Source organism: Echiichthys vipera (assembly GCF_963691815.1).
Source record: "Echiichthys vipera genome assembly, chromosome: 14".
NCBI lineage: Eukaryota > Metazoa > Chordata > Actinopteri > Perciformes > Trachinidae > Echiichthys > Echiichthys vipera.
This window is the reverse complement of record NC_139839.1, coordinates 28,582,818-28,604,326: the sequence shown is the minus strand read 5'-3', so window position 1 is coordinate 28,604,326 and position 21,509 is coordinate 28,582,818. Positions and strand designations below refer to the sequence as shown.

The 21,509-nt window shown below is 41.7% G+C and overlaps 1 protein-coding gene across 2 annotated transcripts in view; it reads left to right on the top strand.

Moving 5' to 3' along the window:
- The window catches only part of dlg2 (discs, large homolog 2), a gene marked incomplete at its 5' end in the record, with an annotated part of 390,565 nt that overhangs the window by 101,377 nt on the left and 267,679 nt on the right, over positions 1 to 21,509 (top strand). For both annotated transcript variants that reach the window (XM_083926483.1, XM_083926482.1), the window contains one exon: positions 15,446 to 15,514. In XM_083926483.1, coding sequence (XP_083782609.1) covers positions 15,446 to 15,514 — 69 coding nt within the window. The remainder of the gene's footprint in view (positions 1 to 15,445; positions 15,515 to 21,509) is intronic.

Here is a 21,509-nt window from a genome sequence, read left to right as displayed (position 1 = left end):
GGAGATGGAATTTTGATGGAAACATTTGTACATCAGCACATGTGAAAGTTCAATAAAAATATTTTGTCCCTAAAAATAAATGGATAATCATAATTAATAATCTTATATGATCGACTTGATCATTTGATCATTATTTTTTAATGAAAATAATCCTGCAGCCCTAGGGTTTCCATGGCTAAGAATCTGATTGGTCAAGTATTGCCTATAGTATCATTGCAACATTTGCTTGCATTTTCCCCACACAGACAAAAGCGCTGACATGCACCTGGCGCTGTGAGTTGCCAGTCAGACAGAGAGATCATGCCACTTAGTGTGCTTGCTTGCCTTTTGTGGTTGTAAAGAGAACTTCCATCCATAATATAACTTTCCTACACTGTAGCAAACCACAGACAGAAGGGAAACAACAGGAGAGTGAAGGGACAGTATAAGAGAGTGTATAATATGTGCTATATTTTATTTTATTTATTGGCATGTCATGTCATTGTCATTTAACTAGTGCCTTTATTGCTGAACTGACCCGTTCTCTCAACAAATCCAATTCATCTACAATTGACCCCGTGTTAACCTACATGACTACTTAAATGTGAAAACTACTTTTAAATCAGCATTGAATTTAAACCACGACAGTATTTCATCAACTCTTAATAGTTCATTCGGCAGATTTTTTTCTAGTGCTAGTGTTATACGCAAGAGGCTCTGTGCTTCAGAAGTGCTGCAGAGAGGCACTGCATCATCTGGGGTGAATATGTTTGTGGACATTATTAGGCATCCTAATGGACACTTGGGACAGATTCAGAGGGGTGGAGGGTTTACTGCAGATTTGGTCGATGAAAATATTCAAAAACGGACAATACGCACAAAATTTCCGAGGTCTATGGAAAGATTTTTAAACAAAGCGACGCATCGCGATAACGTCATCAATGCGTGTGATATGTTACGGCATGATGACATATAGGCAGGCAATAAGCATTTGCGCGAGGCCCAGGCAGTGTGAGTACAAACGGGCTGGCCAGCGGGGGGAGAGGGAGGGGGGGACAAGTAACCTAAAGCCCGGGGCGCGTTGCGGAAGGACAGTGTGAGTGCGCCCTTACGCATCTGACCAGGCTGGGACTGATCCAACTATCTGGTGTGGAGATCCAGGTATTTAACCTTTCACAAGGCTGATGATGTCACTGGAACCCTTTGTGCTCCAAGTGCCAACGACTGTCGTTAGAGTGACAGTCGTTGGTGGGAAGTTGGTTTCGACTTCGTTAGTGCTCTACTTGGTTATAACGACGGTCGTTGGACTCAAAGGAGGCCATTTGTGAACAGTTGATCTTTGAGGTTAGATTATTGAATCTCCTGGGAAGGGATTAAATGGCCGCATTGTAAATTGGAAATTAGTGGTGTCCTAGACATCCTCCTCTGTTTAGAGATGGTTTCTCTACTTTTACATGGATGACTTCTTTTACTCCTCTTTCAAACCATCTGTCCTCTCTGTCCAGGATGTGGACATTGTTGTCATCAAATGAGTGGACTTTCTCCTTGAGATGTAAGTGGACAGCAGACCTGAGGAGTTAGCTCTCCTGTGTTGGGCCATGCGTTTATGCAGTGGTTGTTCTGTGTCTCCAATGTAGAGATCTTGGCATTCCTCGTTGCATTGGACAGCATAAACCAAATTGCTTTTGTGGGTGTGGTGGTTTGTCCTTGGGATGTTCTAGTCTCTGTCTGAGTGTGTTACTGGGTTTGAAATACACAGGGATGCAGTGTTTTCTGGACTTACTTTGGTTTTTCTGGAAGCAGCTGCCTTTTTCACAAAGGTCCAGCTGGGGTAACCACAAGTTGTGAGGGCGCCTCTCAGGTGCTGGCGTTCCTGCCCTTGGGCCTGTGAGCTGGTGGGTACGTTATCAGCTCTGTGTTGCAGGGTTCTGAAAACTCCAAACATGTGTTTCAGGGGTTGGTGGGAGTCAAACAGTAGATATTCATCTGTGTGAGTGAGTTTTCTGTATACCCCAATGTGGAGGCCCCTGTCATTCTCCATATGGACGTCACAGTCTAAGAAAGGCAAACTTTTGTCCTTGACTTCTTCTCTGGTGAACTTGATGTTTCTGTCCACTGAGTTTATATGTTCGGTGAAAGTTTGCACATCTTTTGATTTGATTTTAACCCACATATCTGAACTAATGGCTCTGGGTTATTCCTTTGAAGGAGTTCAAAGCCTTGTCCTCAAGATGCCCCCTGGGCGCCTCCCTAGGGAGTTGTTCCAGGCATGTCTAGCTGGGAGGAGGCCTCGGGGAAGACCCACGACTCGGTGGAAAGATTATATCTCCCCGACCCGACCTCAGATAAGCGATTGAAGATGAGATGAGATATGACTGAGAATGCTGATTGGCTAAAGGGCCTTTTTTCTAAACGGTACTATACAGTCTCCTCTGGGCAGGCCTCTGGTTGTCCGGCTTGTATCTGACCTCTGAGTGATACTGTACACTGTTGAAGAGGTGGGGGGGCTTTATTATGCAACATTTAAAAAATAAGGCAAATATTGGCATACTTTATTATGTTGTCCGAGCTCAGAAGTTTATACTTCTTTAAAATAAGACAATGGTGGTAGGTGTTTGACTTCAGGTCCAGGACTTTGAGGGTCTGTTTATAAAGTGTTGTGGTTTAAGTGTTGTTTTATTGGCTTGTGCAAAACTGGTCAGAAAGTATGTGAAATGTGACTTTATCATAGCATGCATATACAATATAACATAGCTGCATCAGTAGTCATTGAATTTCTAACAAATCAGAAGGCCTAGGTACTTAAACTCAGAGACAACTTGTAATTTTTCTCCAGAAAGCGTTATGTCAGGAATGCAGTATTGCTTTTTTGAGAAGAACATGCAGACTGTTTTGATGTATTTAGTTAAAGACATGATTGGATTAGCCTAGTTGTGATGCAGTTCAGTGCATTAGTGAGTTTGCTGCAGTTTGTTGCTGCCATGCGTATAAATCACAGCATCATCAGCATGAAGCTGAATCGCTATATCAGAGCACACAGATGGCAGATAATTTATGTAGAGACTGAACAGAAGTTTACCTGTGGTACACCAGTCAGTTTATCCGGTGCATTAGATTTTTGATTGTTGATGTTCATGCACTGAGTTCTGCTCTTTAAATGACTGTGACCATTTGAGGCGTCATTGGAGAAATTAAATGAGGGTTTAGCACTGAGTACCTTTTGATTTACAGTGTCAAAGGCTTTTCTCAGATCCAAGAATACAGCCACAACAGTGCCTCCATTGTCCACAATAGAGGTAAGAGGCAGTTGGCAGTGTCTTTAGAATGATTGGCTCTAAAACTGAATTGCATGGGATATAATGAGAAGGGGCTGTTGTTTAAATGGCAGATAAGTTGTTCTGCTACCCACTTCTCTGCGACCTTTAATATCCTTGGAATTAATGTTAGAAAACAGAAAAAGGTGTATTCACAGGTATGAGATTCACATGTCTGAGGGAAGCATTCTGTAATCTCAGTTACAGAATCAATAAAATGTTCATTAAAAACTTTAGCAGTTACAGTTGTTTTGTTTTTTTGTTCTAATTGGATGCTGCACTTTAGATTATCCGACCCCATGAGCTTCTGAAGCTGGGTCCAAATTAATTTAGTATTGCCTTATGCGTCATTAATAATACTTATGAAGAAATTTGCTTTCGCTTTTCTCATCTCCTTGGTAGACTCATTCTGCAGCATAACAAATGTGCGTTCGTTGATCCCTCTCCTTCATCAGTTTCAATAGGTCAGAGTTCAACCATGGTAGTTACCTCTTTTGATTTTTTTTTTGCCTTGGATTTTTTGTGAAATGATGCCCCATATTCTCAATGACATTTGTACATTTTTTACTTTGTTCTTCCACATTGAGCCCTGGTATTAAGTTAGACCAATTAGTTTGATGCATAGCACTTTTTAAATTATATATACTGTATATATCTGCTGGTGAAGACCGTCAGCGACCCAACAATTCCTCCATGAGCAGCAACAAGTAACACTATCTTCAATAATAATGATAACTAGACCTGCAAGTAGATATCAACAGGGTCCAGGTCCTGTGCAACTCGGACCTGGCGACCCGCAGAGGCAATGCAATTTGGACCTGCAGGTCCATGGGCCAAGTCGCAGCTTGAACCCAGCACATATTGTAGTCTGAAAAAGAAAGTGTAGGTATTTGAATAAGTAGATATTGTTTGTTATTCAGACTATACTGTACTATTCCTGTTATGAGTACAATATACATTTTAAAATATATAAATAAAATGTTAAAATACACATGTTATTATTTATTTTGTTGTTGTTATTTATTATTTATTTATTAATACTATTACAATTATTTTGATAACTTTTCATCAAGATGATTAAAAGATAATTCCTGCAAAGTTTTGTGGTGATCGGACTCTCAGCCTAGGAGGAGTTCGAAAAAAATAGGTTTTTCATTTTTTGCAATTTTGTGCAAAAATACTAGGCAGAAATGTGCTGTGGTCTAAATCCCAAGATTAAGTGCCTTTCAGAGAACATGTGGATGTACAAAATCATCAAGTATCAGTCTATACCTGCCCTGAAAGTTTTGTTTCCATAACTTATACTGTTAATGCTCCAGTATGAGTAATATTCAAAACAGCGCCACCTCCCGGATGATTGATGTCAAATTTTCTCAAAGCCTCAGACGAGCATCAGAGACTATTGATTTAAGTTTCTTATTAATCTGACTTATAATTGCTAAGATATGAGGAATTCTGCATTACAGTGCCACCTAGTGGTTGGTTGGTGTGAAATTTTGTAGAAGGCCTCAGTAAGACATAGGAAACTAGAATACCAAGTAGATCGATTAAATTCCTATATCTTCTTTATCCATTTTGAAAATTATTTTGAAGTTTCTTCTAGTCAGAAAATTAGTTATATGGAAAGGATATCATCTTACCTTTCCCCGGTGGACACAACCGGGTCGGGGAACTTTATTTTGAAGTTTCCCGGCCCGGTCAGCTGTCAGCTGCTGTTCATAAAACACGTCATACCCGGAAGAAAACAGCAGCTCTGAGGAAAGCTGGAGTACAGCCAAAACTGTCAGCTAAGAAAAGGTAAGAGGACATCCTTACCATTTAACTAATTTGTCAGACTAGAAGAAACCCTACATTTCAAAATAGAATACCAAGTTTTGTGTCAATCCCACACAATTTGAGGAAGATACGCAGCACTTCCTGTTTTGCCTGTAATCTACAAAAAGTTGTTCCTTTTATAACTTCAGCCTTTATTAGAGTATTGAAGTTATTTTGATAACTTTTGGTCAGGACCATCCAAACATTACTTGTACCAAGTTTCATCTTAATCGGACTCTTGGCCTAGAAGGAGTTTGAAAAAGTAGCTTTTGCATATATTGTGATCATGCAAAAAAAAAGTCTAAGCTGAAATGGGCGTGGCCTATATCCAGAGATTCACTTAGGTTCAGGGAACGCCTGAATGTCATCATTTTTGGTGTCTCCCTTACGTGCAGCAGTCTGAACCAAAGTTCAAAGTTTCATCTCCATAACTTGTACGTTGTAGGTGCAACCGGCACCCCAAAGATGATTGTTCATTTCTGGATTAACGTGAACTTTCAGTTTGATTATGAGAAGGCCTAGGCCTTGCTCAGACAAAGGGCCAAAAGAAGGCCTCAGCCTGCTGAAACAAAGGCCTGCCATGCAACCTTCTCCCCCACAGGTCACACCCAGGTGTGAATTGTCCAAGGGACCCCAAACTGTTGGTTAATTGGCTAACCTGAACTCTGGTGATGACATCACCAGTGTCTATAAAAGTGTAGGACACCCCTTCTTCTCTCTCTTGGATTCCTCTTCCTTGGACCCTCGTCGTATCTCCACCCTCAACTCGACACTCTCCTGCCGGATCCAGGGACCAGCTGCCCGCTGTCCCTCGGCCCTGAAAATGGCCTGTATGGTGTAGGATCACTGGAAAAGGTTAACCAACCGGTTATCCAGTCAACTGAGCAGAACAAAGGGCGATCTGAGTCCTCTTTTGACTAAGGGTTAGGGTTAGGGTTACCAAGACATGAACCTTTCTTCCTTCAGCCACTGGCATCAAGCAACGCAAGACATCTACCATCTCATGGACTGGTAACTAGTTACCAACTGGGCATTACTACATGTTATAGGACTGTATGAACGGCTAGATAGAACTGTAACTTTGTTATACGTCTTCAGCCTGCTGGCTTTTGTGTAACTTAAATGTTCACACCATCCCTGCAGGGGTCCAAGCCCCACCTCTACTCTTTGTTTCACACACACACACACACACACACACACACACACACACACACACACACACACACACACACACACACACACACACACACACACACACACACACACACACACACACACACACACACACTATAGGAATTTTACACACAATACGTTAGTCAAATCAGAGGGACCTCACAGAGTATATATTGCGTAATTCAAGTTCTACAGGAGGCTTTCTGGAGTCAGCAGAGTCATTGGCAGTTTAGTGCGCCAGCAGGCATTTATTAGCAGGAGGGACATCGGATGTAACAGACGTCTGGAGAAATGTTCTATTCTCTATCTAGAGTAACTGTGTGCAACACAGTACCCATGATCAGAGGCAAGAAGTTTCTGATCTCTATTCTATCTGCTCCAGCATATAAACTTGTTACAAAGGCGTGGTTATGTGTCCGCTTGTGCGTGCATATGTTTATTTAAGAAGCAGCCGCTGCTCCTCCATCTTCAACCCCCGCCCATCGGGGTTTCATCTGTTTGGCATGACTCGTCTTCTTAATCTGTGAAAAAGCACATATTCTCATCCTCCCTACAGCCTAACTCCTTATATGGTTGTTCCTCTCTCCTTATATGGTATTGTTTTGGTATAATCTCAACTATTTGCCAGGTGCGTTTGTGCAAGCTGGCTAGTTCATTGTCTTTGTGACCTTGACTGACTGCCAAAAGTTTGTGGGCTTTTGGAGAAAGCAGAAAAGCTTGAGTCAAAAGTTTGTGTGCTTTGCTGGAAGCAGTAAAGTTTGAGCTTGGACTAATAATCACTATTACACTTTTAAATGATCATACCTAATAATCACAATTATCACATTCTTATTAATCATTACTAATACACACGCTAACACATGATTATTCATTCTTCAATCATTGATTATCACACTCTCATTAATCATTACTAATACACACGCTAACACATGATTATTAATTCTTCAACAAAGACACACACACACACATACATTCACACACAAACACATTTGCTGCTAGCTTTAGTTAGTTCATTGTGTTTTTTTTGTTAATAAATGTTTGTGTTTACAATATGTCTGTTTATTTAATATTACACAAAGATGAATGAGCCAGCCTCTACTAAGAAAATAACTTCTTTTCCTTCAACTGATTAAACTATTACATTTATCGGTGTTCAACCCTTAATTAGTAGTTTAATATATTTAATGAGACTTTTATATTCGTTGTCACTCCGTCTATGACGGTGGTGCCCCGAGGAACTCTGGTTTAACTAGAGTAAGTTTTATTATTATCTTTGATAATTAATGGTGATAACTAATATTTACTTGATTAACGATAAATTTATTGAGAATACTCAATCTCATAATCTGAACGTGAGTCAAGGCCCTACATTTAATTGGTTTTCCTTGTGAAGTTTTTTAATAAATTAAAGTTATTCATTTTTAGTAATTTTTCTTTATTAATTTTGTTTTTCAAATATTTCGTTTGATAGTCACACTTTTGATCCAATTAACCTGAAGTACCTACATTGGTGCCCCCAGTGTGAGGCTTAGTTATGTTGGCTGTTGGCAATAATTCATAATTGTGAGATATTAATATTCGTCATATTTTTTTTACATTTTACAAATTTGGGTTTTTCATCCAAAATTTTCCAAAAGTCGTTACATTGAACCCCATTTCTCTTCCACAGGAGTAGACATCTAGCTGTACTTACAAACAAGTATAAAGTGGTGTTATTTGATTAATTCTTCAAATTTAGCTAAAGTGATTTGAGAATATTGATAACCTCTGTAAGCCTGATAGTTACCCTTAAGATTTTACTATTGCTGCTAGCTATTCAAGTTTGGTTTAGCATTTGGAATATCACATATTCAATGCAATCTAACGAGTTTTGTCATAAGTTGTTGCTAAATTAAGTGCTCCTTCCCCTTAACTCATTGCGTGCCCCCGGCCCTATGAACCAGAGAGCTTGAACTGTTGGAACTGCCTTGCATTTCAACCTGAGTGGAGATAGATAGAGCCACAGTGTGCTACCAGCCCCTGTGAAATAAAGTTACATGCCCAGCTGTTTCTTCCATGTGTCTCAGCTTGAGTAGTACTTTACAGATATTATTCCCTGACTGACTGCCATCTCAGTTAGTGTGACTTCTGGTCCTAGAATCACATAGTGCTGTTGCTGCCCCTCCCTGTGCAGGAAGCAAGCTACCCACATAGTGTAGACCAGAGAAACTGTTGTTTTAGGCTAGTGTACTACCCAAGTCACATCACAAGGTGTTTGCCAAGCAACACCAGAGCCAAAACAACTGCATTGTTGTACTAGACAACAAGTTTTAATCTCACCTTCCATTTTAACTCAATGGAGAACCCACATGTAGAGAATTTAATTTCTTCCCTAGCACAGAGCCTCAAGCCTGGCTATCGTGAGTTCATTAACACATTGAACTTAAGTGAGTGCAGTAAAGAAATAGACTCCCTTCTCGGTGACACATCTAATGGGTCAGTGTTGAGATATTTGCTCCTGAGCTTTCACCGGCAAACTAACATTGTCTGTCAGAGCAAAACAGCATTAGAAAAGGAGATAGAATCCCTTAAAGCTCAAAATGCTAGTCTCACTGGTGAAGTTCAGATAGCAAATCACAAAGTCCTGCGTAATTTAGAAGATTTGCACTCAGCAGAGTCAGAGCTCTTCTCCCACAAAAAGGAACTGTTAGGGCTTAGATCAGAAACTTTTGCCCCACCAAAGTCATTCAGCCACGCTGATTCTGGCTTTTCAAATTCAAATTTCTCCCTCAATGAGAGATTAACGCCCTCTCCACAGCAGACCAGGAAATTTCAGTCCTGCTCCACCTCCTCACTGCATCACTTTAAGAGTGATGACAGAGCTAGCATAGTCTTGCCTTCACAAACGGTGACCTCACAATGTCCCCGCCTTGAAGAGCTTGAGCTTCTGGCTAAAGATATGGACATGTTTGATCCAGACAACTGCGATCATAACATTGAGGACCATTTTAGGGAATTAGATCAAAATCTAATTGACCTGCCCAATGCAACACAGAGGTTATACAGTCTCAACCTGCCAGAGTCAGAAATGACTACAATGAGCTTCGTCATGCACTGACAGATGAATTCTCTTCTACTGCAGACGAAATCACTTCTTTGGTTGCAGCTAGTCAAATTAAACATTCCCGTCAAGAGAGTCCCAGAGACTACTATAGACGTTTGAGACACGTATACTTTCAAGGAAAGAATGCACCAGGCTTAGAAGAGAACCCAACCTTTAAGTCCCTGTACTTGCAGAATCTTCATCCTTGTATACGTACGCACGTTATTCTTGAGACAAGAAAAGATAACCGTTCTCTTAACGAGGTTAGGAAAATAGCACAGGGGGCTTGGGAAACTGTTGTCAATTGCAAAGCAAGGGAAACAACATCTGCTTCCAGCAGCTCAAAAACCTTGAGGTCACACAGACCTTCTGTCTCAGAACCCCACCCTCAGAACAGATCGAAAGGGGGGGGGGGGGGGGGGGGCAAAAGACAAAATAGGGACGCAGAGAGTAAACGCCATGTCCGCTAGCTGCCAGCAGGAGCTGTAGAAGGCCATATTTGGGGATTCTGGGCCAGCATAATGACCTGCCAAACCACTGCTTAGATGATGCCCACAGCATCTCTGCTCAGAATCCGACAGTGACAGCGCCTCTGAGTGTCTTTCTGTACACGGCTACAGGCAGCGTTACAGCCCTGAGCCACGAGTTAAGAAGAACTTCAAACAACAGAGCTCCAGAGTTCGCTCCTCTTGGTTCTTTAGGTTACAGTCCATCTGTACTGATAGTAAGATTAATGCAAGCTCAGCACCCTTACTTTTCTTACAGTTAAATTGGTAAACTTTGATTTGTTAGCAGCCGCAACAAACTCAATAACACCCAAATTGTAATTGGACTTAACACCTTGTACAAACTTTGCAAATACTTTTGGATCAGCTCCTTGTATTTTGTAATAAGCTCACTAGTACACTAGTAACACTAGTTTAGGACACATTTCATGATTGACACACATGTCATACACCTGTCATCATGCAATTGACAGCTGCATCTCATATGTATCTCACCCTAATACATTTACATAACTAACACTTCTGTTCTCACTAACCTGAAGAGTAGCTGAGACACAATGTTTATTATGTATTTCGTATAGTGCCATTGTCATGATTAGATTTTGTTTTGTAACTTTTGTTCTTGCCTAGTCGAGGTATTAGTAGTGTTTAGCCAATTCCCAGTTGGTGAAATAACTGCCCAAAAATGTTGCAGACACTAAATGAACTGACAAATGAACTATGTACATCTATGGACTGTGAAAGATGCCCTTAAAACCGCACATCGGGTGCAGTCTCAAGGACATCGGGGGGATATGTAGGTGCAACCGGCACCCCAAAGATGATTGTTCATTTCTGGATTAACGTGAACTTTCAGTTCGATTATGAGAAGGCCTACGCCTTGCTCAGACAAAGGGGAAAAGAAGGCCTCAGCCTGCTGAAACAAAGGCCTGCCATGCAACCTTCTCCCCCACAGGTCACACCCAGGTGTGAATTGTCCAAGGGACCCCAAACTGTTGGTTCATTGGATAACCTGACCTCTGGTGATGACATCACCAGTGTCTATAAAAGTGTAGGACACCCCTTCCTTCTCTCTCTGGGATTCCTCTTCCTTGGACCCTCGTCGTATCTCCACACTTAACTCGACACTCTCCTGCCGGATCCAGGGACCAGCTGCCCGCTGTCCCTCGGCCCTGAAAATGGCCTGTATGGTGTAGGATCACTGGAAAAGGTTAACCAACCGGTTATCCAGTCAACTGAGCAGAACAAAGGGCGATCTGAGTCCTCTTTTGTCTAAGAGCAACAACCAAGACATGAACCTTTCTTCCTACAGCCACTGGCATTGTCAGGCCTGGCGAAATGAGGACTCAGATGTAGTCAAAGAACGAGTATGACAGGCTTTTATTCTGAAACACGTGTATCTCCTTCAGAAGAAGTTACAACCAAATGGCTTTAAACTCTACCTCGTCAACAGACAGAGGATAGACAAGAAAACAATAAACAGGGCTAGAAACTGAAATTTGCTCCCGAAGGAGGGGAAACCAGAAACAAACACTACACTGGTCTAATAAAGAAAAAACTAAGAAACGTTACACCAACAGACAATCGCTCTCGAGGAGGAAAAGGACAAAAGGCTATAAAATGATCTACTCTACACTGTGCTGAGAATAATTACAAAATCAAAGCGCTCCACAAGGAGGGAGGAACAAAACAAAAAGGCTATGACCATCTAGAAAACAAAAAGGGTTCGCAACTGACCAAAAACTTTATCAAAATCAAAATCACTGTTCGTCAGAGGTATACAAGGAAACAGAAAAACAAGCAAGGCAATACTCATCAATTACAAGGCAACTCTGTGGCAAGGCTGTAAAAGGCTGGAGATTCATGACACGACGAAATACTCTGGCGACGAGAAAGGGGAAGACAAAGACAATATATACACCAGGGAAGGGAGCACAGGTGGAAACAATCAGAGATTAGGGGAGACACCAGACCGGTGACACAAGAGGAAGGGCAAGTGACCTGAAACGAGAGGAGAGTTACTTTTCAAAATAAAAATATGAAATTCACAAGACAAAAAACCCAAGACAGGACATTCCTCACCGTGGTGTGACAGGCATCAAGCAACGCAAGACATCTCCCATCTCATGGACAGGTAACTAATCACCAACTGGGCATTACTACATGTTATAGGACTGTATGAATGGCTAGACTGAACTGTAACATTTGTTATACGTCTTCAGCACCGCTGGTACTGGGAGCCACACACATCACGTTGCCCCAGCCCCCTCGGCCAAATAATAATATCTATATAAAGTATTTATCCAGCAACATTGTGCACACAGTAGCGATGGAAACCTTCCCTTTAACAGGAAGGGAGGTTGAACAGACCCAGCTCTACGGAGGACTGACATCTGTTAGGGAGGAAGAAAAGAAGAGAGAAAGAGAGAAAAAACAGATGGACAGACACAGACAGAGACAGACAGACAGACACAAAGACACACAGACAGTCCAAGGGATGCAAGCAACCAGAAAAGTAACGTTAACTTTAATAGTATCTACTGTGATGTGAATATAACTTACAAGTCAATATACCAGTTATATGAATAGTAGAAACAGCTGCAGTTGAAGTTGTAGTCCATAAGATTTTCATCTAGTTAATTGCCTTTTAAGGTAATATCTATCAAATTGTGAGTTAAAAAATGGTGATTGATCATATGACCCACTAATGAAAGCACTGCTGCTTTGCAAATATTCCAATATCTGTGTCTGTGGCGACATTCGCAGGCTAAATGTAAATAAGCCTCCATGTCAGTGATGCTGCTGGCAGCGGTTGGTCTGTTGGCCCAAATCGTCCCCAACAGTTCACTTCTAATTGGAAATCAGGAACTTCCAACTTGAGTCAGGCTTGTAGTAAGGGCGGAAGTGTAATTGTCTTGATTGGATCAGGACAGTCTCCCTCTCCTTTTTAGTCGTTGTTCCAGCAGAACCTCAGGTTTTTTTAGTTTTTTTTTCCTTCCGTCCACCATGGCATCCTGCTCGGCCAACACCAGTTCCAGTCGGCGGTCCGGTCCGACACCAGTTCCAGTCGGCGGCCCGGTCCGACACCAGTTCAAGTCAGCAGCCCTGTCGACATCAGTTCCAGCCGGTGGCCCGGTTGACACCAGATTCCAGTCGGCGGTCCGGTCCGACACAAGTTCCAGTCGGCGGCGGTTTTGAGTTTGTTTTCCTACCGGCTTAATATACAGAGTGGCAGGTGATCAATGCTAACAAGGATCACCTGCCACTCTGTATATTAAGCCGGTCCTGAGCCTCATTCGGTGCCGGATCATACCCTCAACATACCCAGATGTCTCCCTGCGTATCTGTCCTCTTGTGTCCATTCCTCGTGTCAGTTTGTACCAGTTCTCTTCTTGTTTTTCCTTTGTTTTTGGTGCACCTTTATTGTAAATAAGTTTTATTAAATTTGTTAATACCGTCTCCTGAGTTCCGTGTCTGCATTTGGGTCCCATCCCCCATGTATTCTCCGTCAACCCGCGTGACAATAATAGGAACATGTGTGGGTGTGTGGATTTGGGAGGGTTAGGGTTAGGGTTAGGGTTTGGTAGGGTAACAGTTGGACTGGAAGTAGAGAGGTGAATGTGCTTCAATAAAGCTTACAAAAAAATCGAAATACAATTGTCGACACACACATACTGACCTTGAATGAGAGGTCAGCCTCCATCATGTCACGATGAGTAATGAGTAGTAGTAATAGCTGCGATACAATAGTAACAGCTGCGATAAAATAAGAAATACGACTGAATATTATAATTTATAAAACTGGTAATGATAACATACAGTGTATGAGTAATAGTAATAATAGCATCAGGAAGCGTCATGCAGGACCATGGCAGCAGGCACCACCACGATCAGACCAGAGAGACGACAAAGCACAAACAACTCCGGAGAAGAAGTTGAATTAGTAACATGCATTAATGTGTGTCGTGAACGGTACGGAGATAACACAAAGAGACCGGACCCAAATGCAGACACGGACACGGAATAAAAGTACAAACAACTGTTTAATATAAACTACAACAAAAACGTTAAACACTACAGGGTAACAGGAAAACTTGGGACGAGACGGTCGAGGAAAACAGGAACAAGGAAATGACGGACGATCAGGGAAACAGACGAGGAAATAGGAACACGAGAAACTAGGGAGAAAACAAAAGACAAGCAACAATTAATATATTAACCGAGGGGAGCGTGAAAACCACAAACGAGTAAGGAATGCCAATCCGGGGGGAATAGTTTACCAAGGGAAGGATAACAACGGTCCGGCGCTGCATGCCTGTCAACTCAGGGTTTAAGTAGTCCACAGGTGATCAGTGTAACAGGCTGCAGCTTGGGGAAAACACGCCTACCGGACCTAAATGACAAGACACAAGAGGGAGACACATGCAGGGAAACACAGATAGAGGAAGAAAAACTCACACAAAAGGGAGAGAGGAGAGTACTGACAGAACCGACTCTTGACAGTGTGTGTGTGTGTGTGTGTGTTGGTAACAGACACTGCCTTGTGCCCTATATGTCAGTATGAGACACTGAGGGGGAAGGGCGTCACAGAGAGGTGGTTTGGAATCAGAGCGCTGCACACTCTTATTGGCTGGGAGTTAAACCCCCATGTGGGTTGGGTGCCTCCTTGCCCACACTCACAAATGTCCTTGTACACATCTCAAAATAAGAAGAAAATAAGTAAATCCAGGCATATGGCACCCACCACACAGTAGGTCAAAAGTGATGATTGAGAGTGATTACTTTTCTATTAATTTATTTTATATTTTATGATAATATTACGTATTATACCTTTAATGACTACAACACAAACGTTTTGTAACTTAATATGTTCTTATTTATTTGTTAAATTGAATAAATCAGCAGAAAAGTTGTATTGGAAGTCAGAAGGGCTTGCTGCTATAAACAGAAGGGATGAAGCAAGCCTGCGTGTACTCAGGGTTTGTAGTATGTAGTGTAGTGTGCTAGGGATCTATTTCTGGTTGCCACAGGCACATATAGGCTAACGCTATCCAAGCTTAATTAAAGACTTACCAAAGCAGCAGACAGACATACCAGCCAATGATGATTCCTTTTATCTGTCAGTGCCAATTCTTGCATAAGCATTACAACTGTATCCTTTTATTGTTATGCATTTAGATTAAAACAATTTGTATTTGTTGGTTAACTGTCAACAATTCAATTGAGATGATTAATATAAGAATTATTTACCATATGCGAAGTCAGAGCCTTTGACGTATTCCAAGATCATTTTGTTCTATACAATGCTTTTTGTATTTGTGTTGTATTTAATGTAAGGCAAATATCAGTGCATACTGTCCAAACTCAAAATTCATTGTTCCTCTCATTCAGTGAACCAGCCTTTACAAGATGGCTTGAATTAGGCCTATCCACAATGCAGTCAGGCTATGAAATACTCATTAGATGATAGACTGGATAAATGGTTTATCTGATGTGCTGTTTGTTCTCCAGGTCAATGTGTTACAGTTTGCGTGTGCTGGTGTAGAGTTACTTATGCACCTGTTTGTTGTCCCCAGCAGAGGGAGCAGAGCAGCACAGAACTCAGCGGGATGGAGAAGGGAGAGATCAGTGCCAAAACCTCTGAGGTGAGTTATTTCTGGAAGCCATACATTCTTTCTGTGTCTATAGAATGTGCACGTCTTCCATTGGCTTTGTAAGATCTTTTATTGATTTGGCACCGTACATAACACAAAGTCACCCATTGCACTTTGGTAACCATTGCCATTTCATGTTGGCAATGACTTTCTGTCACGTTCTGTTTCCATTGTAGCAGCCAATAGCATTGGGCGTTGCTGGTTGCCAGGGTTGTCTGTTGTTGGGTGCAGCTACTGTAGGCTGGCACTGGGTGAAATGGAGTTTGCCAATCTTGCAGCTGCTTCGGAGCCTCAGTGAAGGGGGCGTCATTTGTCCCAGCAGCGGGCAAAAACCAGAGTCAATATAGGCCAAGCATTCACTCCATGGACTGAGAAAAAGGAGTTCAACGGCATTAAAACGCATGCCCAAATGGCTATGTTTCTGCTTGATCGCTAACATCACTTTCATCATTACTTAGCTGGAACGGCTAACACTAACGGCTAACGGTAACTGTCAGTCAAACTTCAAGTCATAGAGTGTGGTCTATACCTACTCTGTAAAGTGTCCTGAGATAACTTTTGTTATGATTTGGCACTATAAATAAAATTGCATTGAACTGAATTGAACTCCTCTGCAATATTTGATTTTATGGTGTGATTTGCCGGAGGGGATTGGTTCAAACAGGTTGAAATAGACTCCGGTCTCCTGTAGGCTACTGAGCTGGGTCTGACCAACCTGGCAACCAGTTATTTTTTGTTGTTGCGACCGCGATCTTGAGACACTAGATGGTGGTGTGCAGCTCATTCTCCATATTCAAACTATAAAATTTGTAGCTCCATATTCCCAACAACACTGAGCTCACAAAAATAAATTAGATAATGGATTATATGACATAAGTGTGTGATGCAGGGAATGACCAATCTGTGTAACCATGACGGTTAGATATTTGCTCCTTTGTAATTAGGAGCTTCATTTAATATGGAAATTAAATATTTTCTCTGCAAATTAGGTTTGCTGACATTGAAAGTCTTACGTGAGTTAAGTGTCAGCCAGAATCTATTTTCAGAGTGAAGCTCCTCTTTGTGCCTTAGATGTGCATTTTCTGTCTTTCTCCCTCCAGTTGTAAAACAATGTGGCAGTAGTGCCCTCTGTACTGAAGGATTTTAAATGCACAGGCTAAAGAAAACACATGTATAATTGTAAAATATTCACCTTGTATCCTTAGCAGTGATGTCAATGGATTTCTCTCTGCATATTCTGTTCATAAGATGCAGAATTTGGTGGTAAGTTACTGATTATATGAGATCCCAACATACTATATGTTATTTGAGTTAATACGTTGAAGTACTTGCTGCTGTATGTTTTGGTTTCCTGACACTTATGTGCTGTTCAGAAAAGCAAAAAGTGTGAAATTTATCTGTAGAAAAGGTGACAATACATTTGGTTTCAGTAAATAAATAATAAATTTAAAAGGAGCCACTGAAGACATTTTAGCCGCAAAACATGCTTTCTTAACTACCTTTTTTTATCAGTGATTAATCTGCATGAAGCCCTTATTTCATTTGAGTGAAATCCAAGAACCGATCTGATGATATTTAGCCGCCATGTCACAAAAGGACTTAGCAGAATGTGTTGTGGTCAGGTACAGGCAAGCTTCAAGGTCACAGTGTATCGCAGGCTTTTGAGTAAATCTGTCAAATAGGTTCTTAGCAATGCCAGCTCTGTTCACATACAGAGACAAATCCAAATGTATCACACCTAGTCTGCACATATGAGCGACAGCCCTAACAGAGGAGGTTAAAGTATTTCTTCTCTCTAATGCAATAAGTAGAAGCAGCCTGAGCTGCATCCCCTGTAAAGATTAGCCCTGTTGCTCTGTCAGAGGGAGTCTGAGCGGGTGAATGTGTTCAGTTACGACAACGGGACATTTGGAAGTCTAGTTGTAGTGCTTCGTCCTCAAATGAAAGCAGTCATCAAGGTCAAATTCTGTAACACACCTTTTCACCAGGATGGCTCCAGCAAACAGGTACCAGGGCAGTTTAGGTGGGGGAAATGCGCCACACTTCAGTTTTCCTCGCTGATGTGGCAGGTTATTGATACTTAATATACAGCGTTAAAGACTGAACTAGAGCTTCCTAAAAAAAATGCTGTAATATCTCCTTTATTTTCTCCAGCACTTTAATACAGTTTCACATTGTAGTTTACTGTGCATTATGTTATTATCTTAAAAGAGCGCTGCATTTCATGTATTTTTTAAAAACAATATGTGACTGACTTGCTGAAGTAAACAAATTAGTTCCTTCAAACTGTAGTCAATGCATTTAGACTTTCCATTACACCTGTAGTTGGTTACTTTCTATGAAAAATACTTATTTTATGATAATCATATTTTATAATATATATATATTTTTTTATATTTGCTGATATTGTGGTGAAATCTGTTGCCAGGGTTTCACTGCAGTGAAATAGTTTTGGTTGAATTGCACTTTCATGTGTTGCGGTTTTGTCCAAAAACAGTTTTCTATCAGTTTTCAAATGGTACAATTTTTGAATGACACTAAGATAATACACATGCACTCATCCATGTGTTCAACTCGCCTTGCTGTCAGCTCATTAGCAAAAAAAACAAACAAACAAAACTCCACAACAGCCTCTTTCATTAGTGGCAGTTAAGTAAATAGTTAATGATTTTTGTTTCATTCTATCATTACTGCTGTCACTACTACTGCATTACAGTCTTTGTGTATCTTTGAGTTATGTTTGGTGCATCAACATTATAAAAGTGATATGGTGGTGCAGAAATGTTAGAAAGAGACACTCCTAGGACCCTGTTTAGACAGGGTCTGAAGTACATGGTGCAAGTGCATTTAGGGCATGTCCAACTCCCAACCCTTTTTCTAGTTTGATGGTGCATAATTTAAGCACAAGGGCAAAGGGGTTGAATTTAGTCTATTCATTAGACATGGGTGTGTTTGGGGTGTAACATGAATGAAACTAATCACAGTATCATCTCCCACTCCCTTTAAAAACCAGCTGTGCCTGCAGTGGGCACATTTCTATTTCAGCAGTCGACAGCAGCGAGCAGTTTTCTGCTGAGTAAAAGGATCATGCCCTTACATGAGGCGGTGGATCCTCTGCTGTCTCTCAACTCTCTGTCTCATCAAAAACTCCCTTTGACTGCATAGAGCCAATACAAAGATAGTCTGCAGTTGTGACAAGTCTGCAGTCGTGACAAGATAAGGACAAATTCAAAAAGACAAAAAGACCCGTTCTTGCACAGCATGTGTTCTGTCCATGTATCTTAGCACAAGCACCAACTGAGTCTGTGTAGACACGTCTGTGGTTTCATCTGCTTAGACTGCCACAGATCCCTGGTGACAGATGCCGTGTAATCCAGCAGCTCATTCTGCACTGTCTTTGACTTGCCCTTAAATACTTTGGCCGTTCTTAGGTGCTCCTCAAACACCTCATCCCCCTTGCTTTCATTCTTGCCTCACAAAGCTAACTCAAACACGCCACAGAATTTTACCCAGTCAATAAGGTAGCATAGGATATGCCGGTTTTTGCTCACCTCATGGTTGTGACGCCGCACAGCTTACCTGTAGCTCTCATCCAACTGTGTTGCAGTGTTTACTCTCCCAAAGGCCGAAAGTTTTAGGCAGCTGTCCATGTTTTTTCACCTTTTCCGAGAAGTGGTGCATATCAGTGACACCTGTCTTTGTCCAGACTGTGTCTGTCTCTGCGCCATCAAGGTGAATTAGCACACAGGGGTAGCAGAACACTTCACACCCTGCTAGCCATGTTTTCCGCTTGTACCAGCTTTTCTCCGCTTTTGTTGACACCTGCTTGATATTTAAATTTGGTCAGGGTGGTCCTAATTCTTTAAAACTCTTTATCTATATTGCTTTGAAGACTGAATTCCCTCAATGAAATAATGGAATTTCAGTTGTTCGGCATTTCGATCTCATCTCACTCTCACTGCGCTTTCGCTCTCTGTACGTGTGGTCTGATCACACATGAGTGCATATGACTAAATCACGTTTGGGCTAGTCCTCCCTAAGCCCATAAAAATGCATTGTAGGGTCCAAAATTTGAAAAGAATTATCCCAACATGTAAATTTATGAGAGCCCAGTTTGATTTTCAATCTGATTGAAATTGCCCCAAGGGGGTGGGGTACTGGTTGGAGAGTGATATTCAGGCTGCTGACTGGACAATAATATTAAGACCTTTATAAAGTCTATTATTAAGACTTAGACCGGCAACATATATATATTTTTTCGTGTGGCTGAAGGAGGGCGGTGCACTATCGGCCACTATGGGCCAGCCGCCCCTGTTCCCACTGCTGTTGGAGCAGCTGAGAATTGCACAGGTTCTTTCCAACTTCCTAGACATCGATGTCAAAAGTAATGCTAAATAATAAAAAGTACATCAATTCAATCGCGCGCATACTGGAGGGAGACGCCACCACAGCATTGGAGGCTTCATCGCATTCGTCTATAGTGTAAGTACTAGTTTTAATATTATTGAATTGTTATTGCATAATATTAATATTAATATGATACTGGTCAAACCTCTCTCTCTCAGACACACTGACACACACACCCACATACACAGACACACACACACACACACACACACACACACACACACACACACACACACACACACACACACACACACACACACACAGCTAGCAACCAGCGAGACAGAGAGCATGGGAATCTAATTCCTTCCGCTGAGCTGACGCTCTCTTCCTTCACTCTCTTCTTACTCTCTCTCTCTCTCTCTCTCTCTCTCTCTTCTCCCATAATGCTGATATCAGTCGCTCAGCCCAGAGACATGAGAGAGAGAGAGAGAGAGAGAGAGAGAGAGAGAGAGAGAGAGAGAGAGAGAGAGAGAGAGAGAGAGAGAGAGAGAGAAGGAGGAGGAGAAGATGAGGTGAAAACAAGAGAGACAGAATGAATGAGAGGGAGAGAAGCTAAGGAATGATTTTGGGTTGTTGGAGGCCAGTCCAGCTGCTGAGTGATTTTAATGTGTGTGTGTGTGTGTGTGTGTTTGCGTTTGTGTGTGTGTATCTTTTGGCCGATGACGCACGCTCTGCTTTGAGATGGCGTTAGGAATCCTGATTGCCTTCAGCACTGTGGAGGAGGTATCCCAATCCTCACAAGGGGCCCACATGCAGTAACGTCTGTCCGCCGTGGCTTCTCTCCTTCGCCAGCGTGTGTGAGTGTGTGTGTGAGCCTGTGTGCAAGCATGTGAGTTCTTTCCTCATCTCCTCCCCCTCTTTTTCTTCTTCTTCTTCTTCTTCTTCTTCTATAGCTACCTTTTTTTTTATCTTCCCTTCTAACCTCCTCACACTGATATCTTTTTCTCCATCTTCCTGCTTTTTATAAAAACATTTTTTTATCTCCAGTGGTGATATAAGTGGTGATGAATTTAGGCATAGGTTGAGAGCTCCTTTTTTTCTGGCCAGCATGGATTGTCTTTGCATTGTCACCACTAAGGTAAGCGACACAGCACGATTGAATGATTCACTGGACCAGAGAGGGGATAAAAGGGAGACGTGGACTGAGACAGAGAGAGAATGAGCACTGTGGGAGAATGAGGCATGCAGCAAAGCAGGAGGAAAGAAGCTCTGTCTAAACACTGGTTATATCTGAATGTTTGTACGTACACATGTTTTTGTCTTCCCTCACGGTCCTGCTTGTCTTCATCACCTTATCATTTTATCTTTGAAGTGAAGAATGGAATACATTGTTTTTCAGCGTTCATTCCTGTGGGTTATTATCTCTTGACAGAGTGAGTTCTCATGTTTAGTCTGAGTGTGTACGTGTGTTAGAGAACGATTCACCTTTTTTACAGTATGTGTGTCAGTCAGCAAACTAGAGAGCCTGGCTGCCTGTCTGTTGAGATATAGCAGGAGAAGTTGGGTTGAACTTCTGTCAGCCAGCTCATGGTTCATCTGCAGCACTCTGCTCACACAACACAAGCACTTCTCCTAGTCC